This window comes from Cupressus sempervirens, chromosome 4 (assembly GCF_028749045.1).
Source record: "Cupressus sempervirens isolate cs-2001-9-10 chromosome 4, ASM2874904v1, whole genome shotgun sequence".
NCBI lineage: Eukaryota > Viridiplantae > Streptophyta > Pinopsida > Cupressales > Cupressaceae > Cupressus > Cupressus sempervirens.
Window position 1 is genome coordinate 740045895 of NC_143121.1, and position 14388 is coordinate 740060282.

The following is a 14388-nucleotide window of genomic DNA, read 5'->3' on the forward strand; positions in this document are numbered from 1 at the left end:
ACTCAGTAGATGGATTATTTTTTATATGGACTCAATACTAGTGTGCATGAGAAAATTTTAGAGTTGGTTTCTCCATCATTGGATCAATGGTTTTGTGAAGTTTGAAGGGTTTGTGGTAATCCAAAACCACTTGTTTAGGTGAATCTATTGAAAGCTTTGTGGTAAGCCAAAACCACTTATTTAGGTGAAAAACCTAAAAGTCTTGAAGGGTTTGTGGTAATCCAAAACCATTTGGTTAGGTGAAAAACCTAAAAGTCTTGAAGGGTTTGTGGTAAACCAAAACCACTTGTTTGGGTGAAAGATCCTAAAGCATTTTTTGAAGAGTTTCTGGTAAGCTAAAACCACTTAACAAGAGGAATGAATTTTTCCATAGTGATAGTGATAGGGGAAACTAAAAATTTCTAATACAAAAATGAGACACAGTAGGCTTTCTTCCACTCCAAGCCTCTTCAGGGGTTATGTTCATGACAACCTTTGTAGGAGTTCTATTTAGAATATAAACTGCTGTATGAATTGCTTCAGCCCAAAGATTTACCTCTATTTGTTCTTATATTTCTTAGAAATTTCTAACTTTTCTTTTTAGTTAGAACCTTAAACTCCTTAAATTTATGAAACACTTCCTCCTTCTTTTGTAGAAAGTATACCCAAATTCTTCTTGAATAGTCATCTATGAATGTGATAACATACCTTGCACCTCCAAGTGAGGATGTTTTGAAAGGACCCATTACATCACTGTGGACTAAGTGTAAAGGCATTTTGGTTCTCCATGATTTTGCTCGTGGGAAACTTTTTACATGTTGCTTGCCCATTGCACATCCTTCACATACTGCTTTTGTTGGAGAGATTCTTGGTAGACCATGCACCATCTTCAACTTCTCTATAATTTTGAGACTTTGATAGTTTACATGCCCTATACGCTCATGCCACAAGCTGCTCACATCATCGTACTTTGCAATAGCACATAAATCTTTATTTCCAATAAATTCTTGAAATTTATAAAGCCCATTTTCCACTCTACCAATTGTAGTCACTTCATAATTTTTATTCACATCCTTGACTAAGCATTTATCATTTTAAGATTCTACTTTGTATCCTTGATTTGCAATTTGAAAGACATAGAGAAAATTTGTTGATAGTTGAGGGACAAGCTTCACATTTTTTAACATTCCATTATTTACTTGCACATTTCCACTTCCTTGAACTTCTAGAGGACTATTATCTCCTAGATATATATTCTCACCATTGCTTTCACTGAATAACTCAAACTGCTCCTTATTATGTGACATATGTTGTGTGCAACCAAAATCAATTATCCATTCATCCTTAAAAGAACTATTTGCTTTAAGTGCTACATAGAAGGTATTCCTCTTAGAATCAAATGATTTTGTAGACTTATTCTTTTCTAAATCATTAATCCTTTTGTAACATTCATTAGCTTTGTGTCATTTCTTACCACAGTGATGACATTTCCACTTACTTCTATTTGGATTCCTATATGAATTATTATTATCACCATACTTCCAAATCTTTCAATTAGATCTATTATCTTGTGTCCTTTGATGATATTGTTTTTCTTTCATTACAAATGCTTGAGATTCACAATCAACAATAGAGGATTCTCTTTCTTTTATTTGACATTTTTCTTCTTGAATTAACTTAGCACACAACCCATCAGATTTAATGCCTTTTAATTTATCAACAGTATTAAGTCCCCTTATAAAAGATTGATAAGAGCCTAGAAGATTTTGTGAAATTATTTGCACAAAATCCTTATCATCTATGATATTTCCAAGAGAAACCAATTCATTTTTCTTTTCCTTTAATTTACTTAAATGAGTCACTACTTCCTGTGAGCCTTTTAATTTTAGATTATACAACTTTGTGATGAGAGATATAATCCATACATCACTTGAATTTTGATACAAACTTTCCAAGATCTTCCATACTTGGCACTCCTCTTCTTTCATTTCAAACTTCTGGAAAAACTTCTTCTGAAAGCGTTAACTTTATCAAAGCAGATGCCTTCTTGTCTCTCCTATTCCAATCATCATGTTCTTTTCTAGAATCTACTAGTCTCTGCTCACTACCATTTGCAATATCATAACAGTTTTGTAGAGTTAGAGACATTTCAATTTGTGAAACCCAATCATAGTAATTCTTTCCATTCAATCTAATTGAGGGTAGAGGAGTACTAAGAGAATCCATTAATCAACTTCTCTTCTTTTTTGAAAAATATAGAACTTTCAGCACGTCAAAGTTAACAAGGACATGAAATTATTACCAAATTTGTGTAGAGAATAAACTTAGTGTTTTTCAACCAATTTTTAGCCTGCAACAAAGAAGATTAGAGATTTTCTGCATAAAGCCACTGCCCAGAAATTAGATCTACTCAAAAGAAGGTGGATGAAAAATTGTATAGGTAGCTTGTCGGTAGTCTCTTATATCTTACCATAACTAGACCAAATATTGCATATGTTGTTAGTGTTGTATCCAGGTACATGGAAAACCCACGCTTTGATCATTGGAAGGCTGCTAAGAGGATCTTGAAGTACATCAAAGACCCTTACAAGCTTGGCACTGAGTACCAACATGGAGGAGACCCTACTTTAGTAGGCTATATAGATTTTGATTATGTAGCTGATATTGATGATAGGAAATCAACTTCAGGATATATCTTCCACCTTGGATTCAGACCAATCTCTTGGAGCAGCAAGATGCAATCAACAGTGACACTATCATCAATAGAAGTCGAATATATTGTAGCATCAAAGGCATCTCAAGAAGCTCTATGGATCAGAAGACTACTTGAAGAGACATGTCATCAACAAGCTCATCGAACTACCATATTCTGTAACAACCAAAGCACTATTAAGCTTGCAAAGAATCCTGTCTGCCATGCAAGATTCAAACATATTGAAGTTCACCACCACTTTGTTTGAGATCTCATGGAGAGTGAAGTAATCAAGCTACACTTCTGTGGCATTGAAGATCAAATTGTAGATATATTTACCAAAGCATTATCTACTATCAAATTTTTCAAGTTTAGAAAATTGCTATATCTCAAAGAGGTTGATGTTTGAATTCATTCTTGTAATAATTTCTCCCACTTAAAGATGCATTCATGGTAGAAATTAAGGGAAGGTGTCGGAATAATTCCACCTTATTATCTCCACATCACTGGTCCGTTATAACAAAATTGCCAGTTTATCATATTTTCCAGCCATTGGCTTTTAGTGCTGTCAAAATAATATCAGATCCTCTGCAATGTATGAGGAAGTTAGTTTATTTTCAACATGAATTCAAGAAAGTTCTACTAACCTATAGGTGTTGGAAGCCTCTCTATATAGAGAGAGCCATTGTAATGTGTTGTTGTAGCTAGATTAATAAAACAATATCTTTCTCTTTCAAATTTGTTTTGTGCTGCTATGCTTTTCTCTTAAGTTTGTTTATGTTTTTTTCATTTATACTAATAAACAAAAATAATAATTTGAATCCATGTAATCACAAGACAAGCTACAATGGATGGAATGTTAGTATTTAAAATCCAAATGAATATATATTATTTACTTACCACATTCAGCGGCTAAGATTGCCCTATACTCTTCCATGTCTTGTATATTAATCGAAAGAATAGACTCTGTTTGACATCGCAGGGCTAGTATTCCAAATTTCCGCCAGTTATCTACCTGGGGAGGTAAGCCCAATACCACTATTTATAATAAAAAAATGAATCTTATTAAGGTGAAGTTAGTGACAGCTAAAAAATAGAGAAAGAAACATATCTATTTTCTATCATTTACAATTGTCAATGCAATTGCAATTACGAAGAATATCCATTTCGCACACATTCTAATCCACTAAACAAAATATAATCTTCACAGTATTAGAAAGGGAACTAAATAACCATGGTAGAACTATGTATTTACAGAAATCTGTTTATACTAAAAACTTGGTACATATTTCTATGACGCATTTGCCAGTTTTTGTTCAACTAGTGAATTATCCCCGCTTATTTTCCAAGAGGGAATATTTTAAATTTTTTCCATATTTTTATATCCTATAGAATAGATGAAAACCAAGGCAGCCACAGAACTGTCTTTGAAGATCTTTATTTTCTTGCATCTTATCTAATGCAAACAGAGGAAAACTTAAGGTCGGAATATCTCATGGTCATCTGTATCAACTGTCTTTCATATCTAAACTTACCTAAAAGATCACCCTTTCTAATTTTTTTTATAAATCCATTTTTTCAATCATTATTTCATTAGGTTTTTAAGTATTTTAAGCTAAAGCCAATTCTTGTAAACTAATGTGCAAGGAAATCAAGATCCTTGATATCACTGAGTCTTTTATGTCAGAAAAGAGAAAGAAAGCAGCAGAGGAAAAATAAAAATAAAATAAAATAGAAATTTTTTAAATTCATATTTCATGTTTATTTTAAATTTTATTTATATTTAATTGAATATATATCAAATCATAGAACTATTGTTACTATTTTATTTTTATAAAGAGAAAATCAAAGTGATCAAAAGAACTTTCTTAAAATACTTAAAGTTCATGTTGTTTCATATCATAAGAGGATTATTCAAACTAATATAATATATTCAAAGTAAGAAATTTATAGGAAATAATTTGCCTTCTATTTCTTAATGAGAATGATAATTCACACATGCTATTCTATTTCAATTGCAAAATATTATCTATTTTAGTTTTACAAATTGTAAGTTACAAGCTATTCTTCGAGATTCCTTACTATTTATTTTATCTAGAAGAGAAGAACTCAACTTCCAATAAATAACTTCTAGTCTACGACTTCTTTTTATATTTTTTTCACCTCTTAGAAATCTCTCTTCCTTTTGATGAACAACACATCTCTATCAATATAAGAAACACATAACTAGTAGACCACCTTTCAACTTTTCCAACAGAGCTTCTAAAAAGTGTATCTATTCAATTTTCCAAAATAGGTACCTTAAACATCCAGATTGTTCCCCATCTTATCCCATCTTCAACGTAGCTTATTGGGAGCTTTCTAGAGGTCTGCATAAATGGTTATAAATTTCCAGTTGCTTTGGCTCATGTATATAACAAAAAGTTGCAGTGTGCTCTGGCAGTAAAGTTCTAAATTTTCAGTGTCCATATTTGTTGTATTTAATTCCTCTTTTCTGCCCTATCTTTGTTCTGTTGTTCTTTGCTCCATTTTCTTTTTATTAAAACTTCATTATCGCAAACACTCAAATTTACTTTTTCATAACACCATAGAGAAAATATCTGCTAATTGTTCTTTAGACTTGCAAAACTAAAGGTAGATTTCTCCACACCTCAAAAAATCAATTTTTTTGATTTAACCATTATGAATGATAGTTCAGGTGTACCTTGTTGAAAATTATAGTTTAGATGTATTTTCAGACTTCTGTGTTCTCTTGAACACTTTTCCCAGCCCAATACATAAAAATTTATATATGTCTGCATTCATTTTCAACTACTTAACTATTATTAAAAAATAAATAATAATAATACTTAAACAAGATGTAAAATTGTCCAGTGCCCCCAAATTCTCCTACATCAGAGAGAGACCCTTGTTGTTGGCTACTGCCAACACATAGAAGACTTCTCTTGTTCAACGAATATGGGCAACAAAGAGAGGCAATAACCCAAAGTACTAATTAGAATTAAATTTTCTTATAGAAATGCACCGCATGAAGATTATAACAAGGAGCTTTCAATCAAAATTTCATTCATTTCCTTACTATAAATCAGAAAGCTCACCCATAAGAGCAGAAGATTTCAACATTGAGACAGACTCCCTAAGACACCATGCCAAGATCACATAGCCTTTGGAAAATATAGGAACATATATTGCACCGCACTTAATTGTATTTTCCAGGCTTAAATCAATGATTTGCGCCTTCTCTAACTTGTGGATGTTAAGAAACACATTCAATCAGCCTGCAAAGAGAGCTTGAAAGAGATGATCAACCAGAGTTTTCTCACATCTTTTCCCCTAAAAGTAAAAAACACATGATATTTCATGGTACAATTGAAAGAAAATTTTATGGCAGTAGGAATGTAGAGTTTGACTCCCTCCATGTTAGAGTTTGAATTCAAAGGAAGAAGAAGAATGTAATGAGACAAAACCTAAATCCACGCATCAGATCTTAACCTCTACTACATATATCATTGGAATTTATTCCAACATCTTGATAGCCATCCTATATGCTCTTTCCCCACTCTTTCCCCATACAATTGTTATATTGTAGTGGGTACCTCCATGCATGTCTATTTTTTAATCTATTTTGCAATGTTATGTTAAATCTATTTTAAAAGTCAATGTCAAACACATTTTATAATTTTTTGTAAATCTATTTTGAAAGTCGGTGGCACACGAATCTCTGTCAAGACTAAATTTTCTGAGAACCTTGTTCGAGAAGAAATGTCCAAGTAGTTTCAGGGGGCGTATACCTTAGAAAATCTGTTTGCGACTTTGCTCGTCAGATTTATGTAAAAACTCTATGTAGTGCAAAGAACAATTGTTAGGTAATTTATGATTAGCTGTATTATTATTTTTTTCAAAATTTTCTAATATTTAATTAATCTAGAACATGTTAAATAAGAATAATAGTAATTAACATTAACTTATTAATATGAAATATTTTTTAAGATTGATTCAAATGTATACTTTAAGTAAGAAGTTCGGTAATATTTTAGTTTGTTCTTTGAATTATTATAGAATATTATGGTACAAAATATGTGTTGTAGTGATTTTTATTATTGATTTGAAGAAACTTAATTATATAATAAAGATTTGGAAAGATCTAGGTTAAACTTCTTGAACATATTTGTCATCTCATAAATTGGTAGATGTCACCCAAATTGATCAAGAATTTTGAGATTTTCAAGGTTTTTGGGTTTTCTTTGCATTGAACACAAACCCATAGTAGAATTTTGAATCACAGTTCCAAATCCACAGCTTTTAGAGTAGAAAGGCACTTTCTTTTTCATATTTCAAAGTTAGATTTCCCCCTTTTTTGAATCTCTTAGCATAGACCTATTTATATGCTTTAATTGGTATGGTTGCACGTATAATGCTCCTAGATATATTTCATTTAATTAATTGGTTCAATTTACACTTATATTGCACATCTTAAAGTAAATGAACATTGCATGAAAGTTGATTTGCATGCACACTTCCTGATTACATAATATGAGTTTAATATTGACATCTCTTCATCCTATTTGAGTTTTGCTAGTCTAACCTTGATTATATTAAGAGTTATGTTTGGAATACCCCTCTTTCACCTGTATTTTCTATTTAGGAAGTGGAAGGCTTATTTGATACATAATTTATTGAGTGTTTCCATCCCCCCCCAACCCAATAAGAGTTCATTGTTTTATTTCCATACTTTTGATTCCTTTCTTTAGATTAATTATTTTGTGCCTTTTTATAACATTATTTTCTTAAATGCTTAAGACTCAAGATTAAGCAATAAATGATTCTCTTTCCTTTATTTTATGTTTCTCTTCATAGATTAACTTAGCACATGACTCATTAGATTTAATATTTTTAATTTATCTAGAGTATCAAGTCCTTTTTAAATGATTGATAAGATTCTTCAAGATTTCGTAATATTATTTGTACAAAATCTTTATCATTTATATTCCTTTCTATTGAAAACAACTAATTCTTCTATTCCTTTAATTTACTTAAATGATAGACTATTTCTTGTGAATTTGATAACTCCATATTGTACAAGTCTATGGTGAGGGATATGATTCATATATCACCTCAATTTTGATAGTGTTTTTTACATTTCTTATATTTTCACACTACTTTTGAAAAGACTTTTTTTTGAAAGTGCAAGCTTGATCAAAGTTGCTGCCTTCTTGTCCATTTTATCCCAATCTACTTGCTCTATCTTTGTTCATCCCAATAAAAATATTATAATAATGTTGATGTGTTAGAGACATCTCTATTTGTGAAACCCAATACTAGTAATTATCTCCACTTAACTTTCTGCATGTAAAATAACACTAAGATAATCCATTGTATCAACTTCTCTCATTTTTGGACAAGAAAATAAATTAGAATCATCAAATCTCAAATTAACAAATGAAAAAAATCTCACTAAACATATATAGAAATTAGTTGACACAAGAAAAATTCTTGACACTATTTAGCAGAAAAGATCACAATTTCACAAAAAAGCCATATCACTTTCCAAGTATCAAATTTTTCTTTGATATCATGTTGAGGAAAACAATATGAGAACAATGCTATACTAGCATGGAAGAAAACATCTAGAAAAAAAAAAAAAAATTATAAGTATTGAAGACTTAATATTTTATTTTATTGATTCATATTTAAGTAGAGAAATCCATAGCTTCTTTTTATTATAGGTCTAAGTTGGTCCATATAAATTAAGTAGTAGGAAGTTTAGATTATAATTGACAACCATTAGATCCTGCCAATTCTATCCTATTTTTCAGCATGAATAACCATTGATTCTAGGTTCTAGAGAGTAATAAGACCACATAGGGCTCCTGCAATAAGTGTATGAACTGCATTCTATTTATAACATTTTTGAATAGTGTCTTCAAAGTTTTGTAGAGAATTTTTGGTTTCTTGTTACATTATAATATATACCTTAAGTGCATACAATTGATACTTGATCTCGTACCTCTAATTAGATGCATTTAAACCTTTGACATTCCATGTCAGAATTTTCATTGGGCTCAAGGAAAGTGATACAGTCTCCTCAACCTTTTAGAAACTAATGATTTTCCATCCAAGATGGATTGACTACCAATGTCAATTTCTTCCTTCAATTTAGCTATCTTATATTTCTGACATCTCTTCTTGGAGGAGGACTTAGATGGAGCATGGGATAATACTATTTTAATAATGGAAAGCATTTTTGAATAATCAAATTTAGGATCTTGAGATTCAATCAAAAACATCTCTTCTTCCTCACTGTGGTGGAAATTCAGAATCTTGGAACCCTTCCATCCAACTCCTTTCTCAAAATGTTCATAAAAACTAGTTGTTGCAGATTTTTTTTGCCTGCAACAATGAGTTGATAGGAATTTTGTTTTACCAAATTATCAATTGGATGCATAATACAAAAAAATGAATATTGATAATTTGTAGTAAAAAAATTGGGTAAACATAGTTAGAGAAAACTTGAAGAAATACTTTATGTTCTATTAAAAAATATAATAAATTAAAAAAATAAATATTTCAAAATAAATTATAAAATTAATCTTATTCTGATTCTAGTTTTGTACAACCAAACACTAGAAAATATGTTCCCATTGAATTTCAAGTGAACCAAATGGATTCAATCATATTCCCAAAATCAAACTCTAGATTAACAAATTCAATAACTAACAAATTTCAGTATTACACAAATGCTGCATTTGCTAATTCCTGCAGTCAAACAGATATAGAAGACAAAAAAAATAAAAATCCAAGCTAGTGTTTTCCAAAACCACGCCTTAATATTAAAGCACTTTCTTAATAAAGAATTTAAAGAAGCACCCCGAAATTTGTTAACTAGTTTGCATAATATGCAAAACTTGATTTTCATGCAATCTCTGGAAGATTCGATTTCAATGAGATTTCAAAATAAATTATAAAGTTAATCCTATTCCAATTCTGATTTTGTATAATCAAACAAGGAAAACATCTTCCCATCAAATTTCAAGTGAACCAAATGGATCCAATTATATTTCCAAAAACAAACTCTAGATTAACAAATCCAACATCTAACAAATTCCAATATTAGACAAATGCTAGATTGCTAATTCATGCAGTCAAAAAAATGGGTTCTAAGTTATAGAAGACCGAAAAAAAAAAATAAAAATCTTTAAGTCATTGATTTCTAAAATCATGCCGTTGTTGAATAAAGAATTTAAAAAGGCACCAAAGAAAGGTATTTATTATAAAATTTGACAACTCACAAAATAAATTCCAATATAATTTTTGACAGATTATTGATAGCAATGCGCACATTCTTGTACATGGATTTCCAGAAAACTATGGGAGAAGTTGTGCATTCTCCAATAAAATAGCAAGCAATGTCCAGAAAAATTTCTTTTTCCTCACTACTAAGACCACTATAACTGATCTTGAGTGTTTCAAAAATGTCTCTATTGCCTGCAACGTTTTCAAGGTTTTCATTCCAGCAATCAATGTGAGTGTCATCCTGCTTATCGTACAAAAAAGCTCCAATGATCTCGAGAGAAAGAGGGTGTCCCTTGCAAGCCTCCACTATTCTTCTCGAGAGTTGTTTAAAATGCTGAATGGGGGATGGTCCGAGGAAGGCGTGCCAACAAAACAACTGGAGCCCTACGCTTTCCTCAAATCCGCGCATCTCGTGAATGCAATTGGATGAGATATGAGCGACATTGAGAATGTGTCTAATGATTAAACGGCTTCCAGGGGCCAGCCAATCCCCAGCCAAGGCGTCCAATTGCACGCGATTATCAACATCGTCCAAGACGACAAGGGCGCGGATTCCTTGCAAACGATCTGTCAACAAATATTTGCCCTTTTCCACACAGATCTTCTTCATAGTTGACCAAATCTTTGAGAATTTGACCCTGCAATTTTGGAAGGCTAGCGTCGCGGACATTAAACAAGAAGGAAGCAGCATCGAATTCACTATAAATTTTATTATACACGGCCTTCGCAGCTGTGGTCTTCCCAATACCACCTATACCCAATATTCCATATTGGGATGAAATGAGATGCAATTTCTGAATTAGACCTTCTCGTACAGTTTCAAATCCCACCGGATGTTTGGCAACTTGTAACGGCACCCTGTCAAGTGTCTTTATTATGTCGTTCACCACTTTCTTCACTAGCTGACCTTCGAATCTGTATATTGCGAAGTTAGTGACACCTATACAACGATGAAATAATCGAATCTATTTTCTATCATTTCAAATGACAATGCAATTGCAATTACGAAGTATATCTAATTTGTGCCCATCCTAATCACCCAAACAATATATAATCTTCATAATAACCATGGCAAATCTATGTATTTATGGAAATTTGCTCATACTAAAAACTTGGTGCTTATTGCTTTGAAACATTGTGCTAGTTTTTGTTCAGCCAATGAAGTATCTCCTATTATTTTCCAAGAGGGCAGATTTTAAATGTTTTATGATTTTGTTTTAATAGTGTAGAATGGATGGATATGAGTAAAGCCACACAACTATCTCCGATGATCTTTATTTTTTGGCATCTTATCTCATGCGTATGAAGGAAAACCTAAGGTAAGAATTCTTTTTTTCATCTGCTCCAGCTTTCTTCCATATTTAATTTAAAAGATTATCCTCTCTAATCTTCCTTTTAACTCCATTTTTCGAATCATTATTGCTTTAGGTTTTCCAAGTATTTCAAGCGAAAGCTAATGCTTGCGAACTACCGTGCAAGGAAATAAAGCTTAGTGATATGATGGAGTCTTTACGTCAAAAAAGTGAAAGAAAGAGCACAGGAAAAATGAAATAAAAAGGAACAGAAAACTAGAGAGGTAAGATTTTTAAAAATCAAATTTAAAAAAAATTCATATTTCATATATATTTAAATCTGTATCAATATTTGATCGCGAATTATAGATCTACTGTTCTGTGTAACTTTCATGAATACTATAAACAGAGTGATGATCTTAACCTATTCAAAGTCTGTGATCTTTTACATAACATGAAGGTCACTCAACACATCATTCTTATATTATCAACATTTTAAAATATATATTCTGCAATCTAAACTTCTTTTACATATATCATATGAAGGTTAATCTAGAACTCTTTTGCAGTAATTAAAAACTTGTAATAAATAACTTGTTTTCTATTTCTCAATGAAAATGAAAAATTGCACATGCTCTTCAATTGCAAGATATTAGCTATTTCAGCTTTACAAAATAGACTAGATTCCTTGCTACTTTTATTACGACCAAAACAATTCAACTTGTCCCATACTTATAGTCAGAAATGAGAAGCCCACAGGAAACCTCTAGATGCTCAAATTTGGTTATTTTGAACGATTGAGTTCAGGTGTTTGGCTTTTTCTTTTGACGTTCTTAAGAGTGCTCACTATATTAGATATGGGGCATTAATTATGTGATAAATGAATCTGGTATTTCTTTTCCTTCTTAAAATAGGCCGGCTTTGTGGAGGCATTCAACTGTTGAAACTCCTCAATTTTAAATTGATAGATTTACACTCTCAGACACGTGACAATTCATAATATTTATTTTGGAATTCACAGACTTAGAATTAAATAAGAACCAACAGGGCTAAATTGTTCATATGCTGCATCAATGAAATGTCCATATTATTCATTGTATGTCTATTTGACTCAAATTTACCATATGCACATGTGTATCTCATCCGTAGATGCAGCTGGTAACCCTTCTGCATAGGAGCAGCTTACAGGCATCAATAACGTTACATCGCTCAGAAGATGCCCGGTACAACCCGCATTTTATATTGCAGTGGGTACAAATATTATACTACAAAGTAGAGATCAACATTATCTCCACTAAATTGGATGGCTCTAAACCTCTCAATACTCGATAGGTGAATATATATATATATATATGACCGAGGCCACCAGAGTATCCATGAATGGTGCGGTATAAAATAAAAACAACTATTTTTTAGGAGATTTTTGGGTTTATGCTTTTAAAGTAAATAAATGCTATCCTATTTTCCGTCTCCTTAAAAAACATTTCTGATTTGGCATATTAGTTTTCACTTGAGATTTCCAATATAAAGAAAGGAGAAAGTGTAATTGGATTATAAATGTATTATAACTATTAAAAATATTCATTTATATTTTATTTGTATAGTGAATAATAAAGTTTAATAGATTATAGGCAAGAGCTTACACCACAACGGTAAATTGTGAGTCTTTTATCAAAAAGGTCTTGCCCTTCAGTATGTAGTATCTAATTTATATTTTTGTTTTTAAATCTTAGCATTTTAGACAAACTATTTGCCATTTCTAGCTGAAACTTGCAGATGTAAAACTATTAGCACGCAGGCTCCCATTTAGTCTTACCAAATTTTTATAAAGTGGTGAATTGACAATAATTTTGGAGTCTTTAATATATGTAGAAAACAAAAAAAAAAAAAAATTCGCATAGACTTTCCAAATCTCTTGAGTGTATCCATTTCACACCAAGTTGAAAATGTTAGTTTTAAAACATTTTCATGACTAAAAATTCTCTCTCTTCCCCTTTTTTATATATAATTACATAGAGTTCTATCCATTAAAACTCCCTCAATATCTCTTTTCACTATTTATTTTCCATTTCCATTTATATCTGTCTATTTTTCTTCTTATCTAACTATAAAAAAGAACTTTGACACATTTCATCCTTTACTTTTAAAAAATAATTCAATTTTAAACTAATAATTGAATTTGAAAAAACAAAAAAACAAAGATCAATTACTAACCTTGCAGTCATATCTAGTGACCACCCTGAACGAGAGCAGATCTGCTCAAGGGCATGCTTCCACCCATCAATCTCTTCTCTTGAATATCGATTTGGATGGTTGTAGTGCTTTTCAAATGATTCCTTGTAAGGGCTGGAATCTCCTAGAGGATACCTAACATGGGTCGGTTCCAGTTCATAAAAGAGAGGAATAATCGTCCCAGAAGATTCCAACATAAAGGCAACTTCCCTAAGACACCATGCTGAGCTTGCATAGCCTTTGGAAAATATAGGAATACATATTGCACTCCACATAATTGCATTTTTCAGGCTGGAATCAATGGTTCCCCCCTTATTTAATTTGTGGGTGTCAAGAAATACATTCAATCCGACTGCGGAAAGAGCTTGGAAGAGATGGTCAACCAGAGTCTTTCTCACATCTTTTCCCCTAAAACTCAAAAACACATGATATCTCTTAGCATGGAAAGAAACCTTTGTCATGGCGGCTGGAAGGTAAGGCATGAATCCTTCCATGTCAGAGTTTCAATTGAAAGGAAGGAGAATGTAATGAAACCCAGATACAGAAGGGCGATATTGGGCACAACCCAAAAAGGAAAAATATTATAGGAAAGATCAAATCTTAACTTGTACTCCATATAGCAGGAAACTTCCTTTCAACTCATTAATAGACATTCTATAAATGCACTCTTTCGTCGTACTATTACAAATGTGATATACTGTAGTGTGCAACTCTCTAGATGTATTGGTATAGAAGATCTTTATTATTATCTATTTACTATTACCATGTGAATTTCAATGGGAGCCTTTATATCTGATAATGTTCAAGTTTTAATTTTTTGAAATTTAATATTCTCCAAAACAAAAGATTAAAATTTATCAATAATTTAAAAAAAATTTGTATTAAATAAAAGCTACTATA

At 31.5% G+C, this 14388-nt stretch overlaps 1 protein-coding gene across 1 annotated transcript; it reads right to left on the minus strand.

Moving 5' to 3' along the window:
• Positions 1–9400: 9400 nt before the first annotated feature.
• On the minus strand, positions 9401–13982 carry LOC149563474 (disease resistance protein RPV1-like). Its single transcript, XM_089828193.1, has 4 exons — positions 13471–13982; positions 10602–10879; positions 10011–10531; positions 9401–9427 (listed from the first exon to the last, which is right to left on the minus strand). Exons 1-4 carry the CDS (start codon positions 13980–13982, stop codon positions 9401–9403), a joined length of 1338 nt encoding a protein of 445 aa, XP_089684319.1.
• Between the last annotated feature and the right edge of the window lie 406 nt (positions 13983–14388).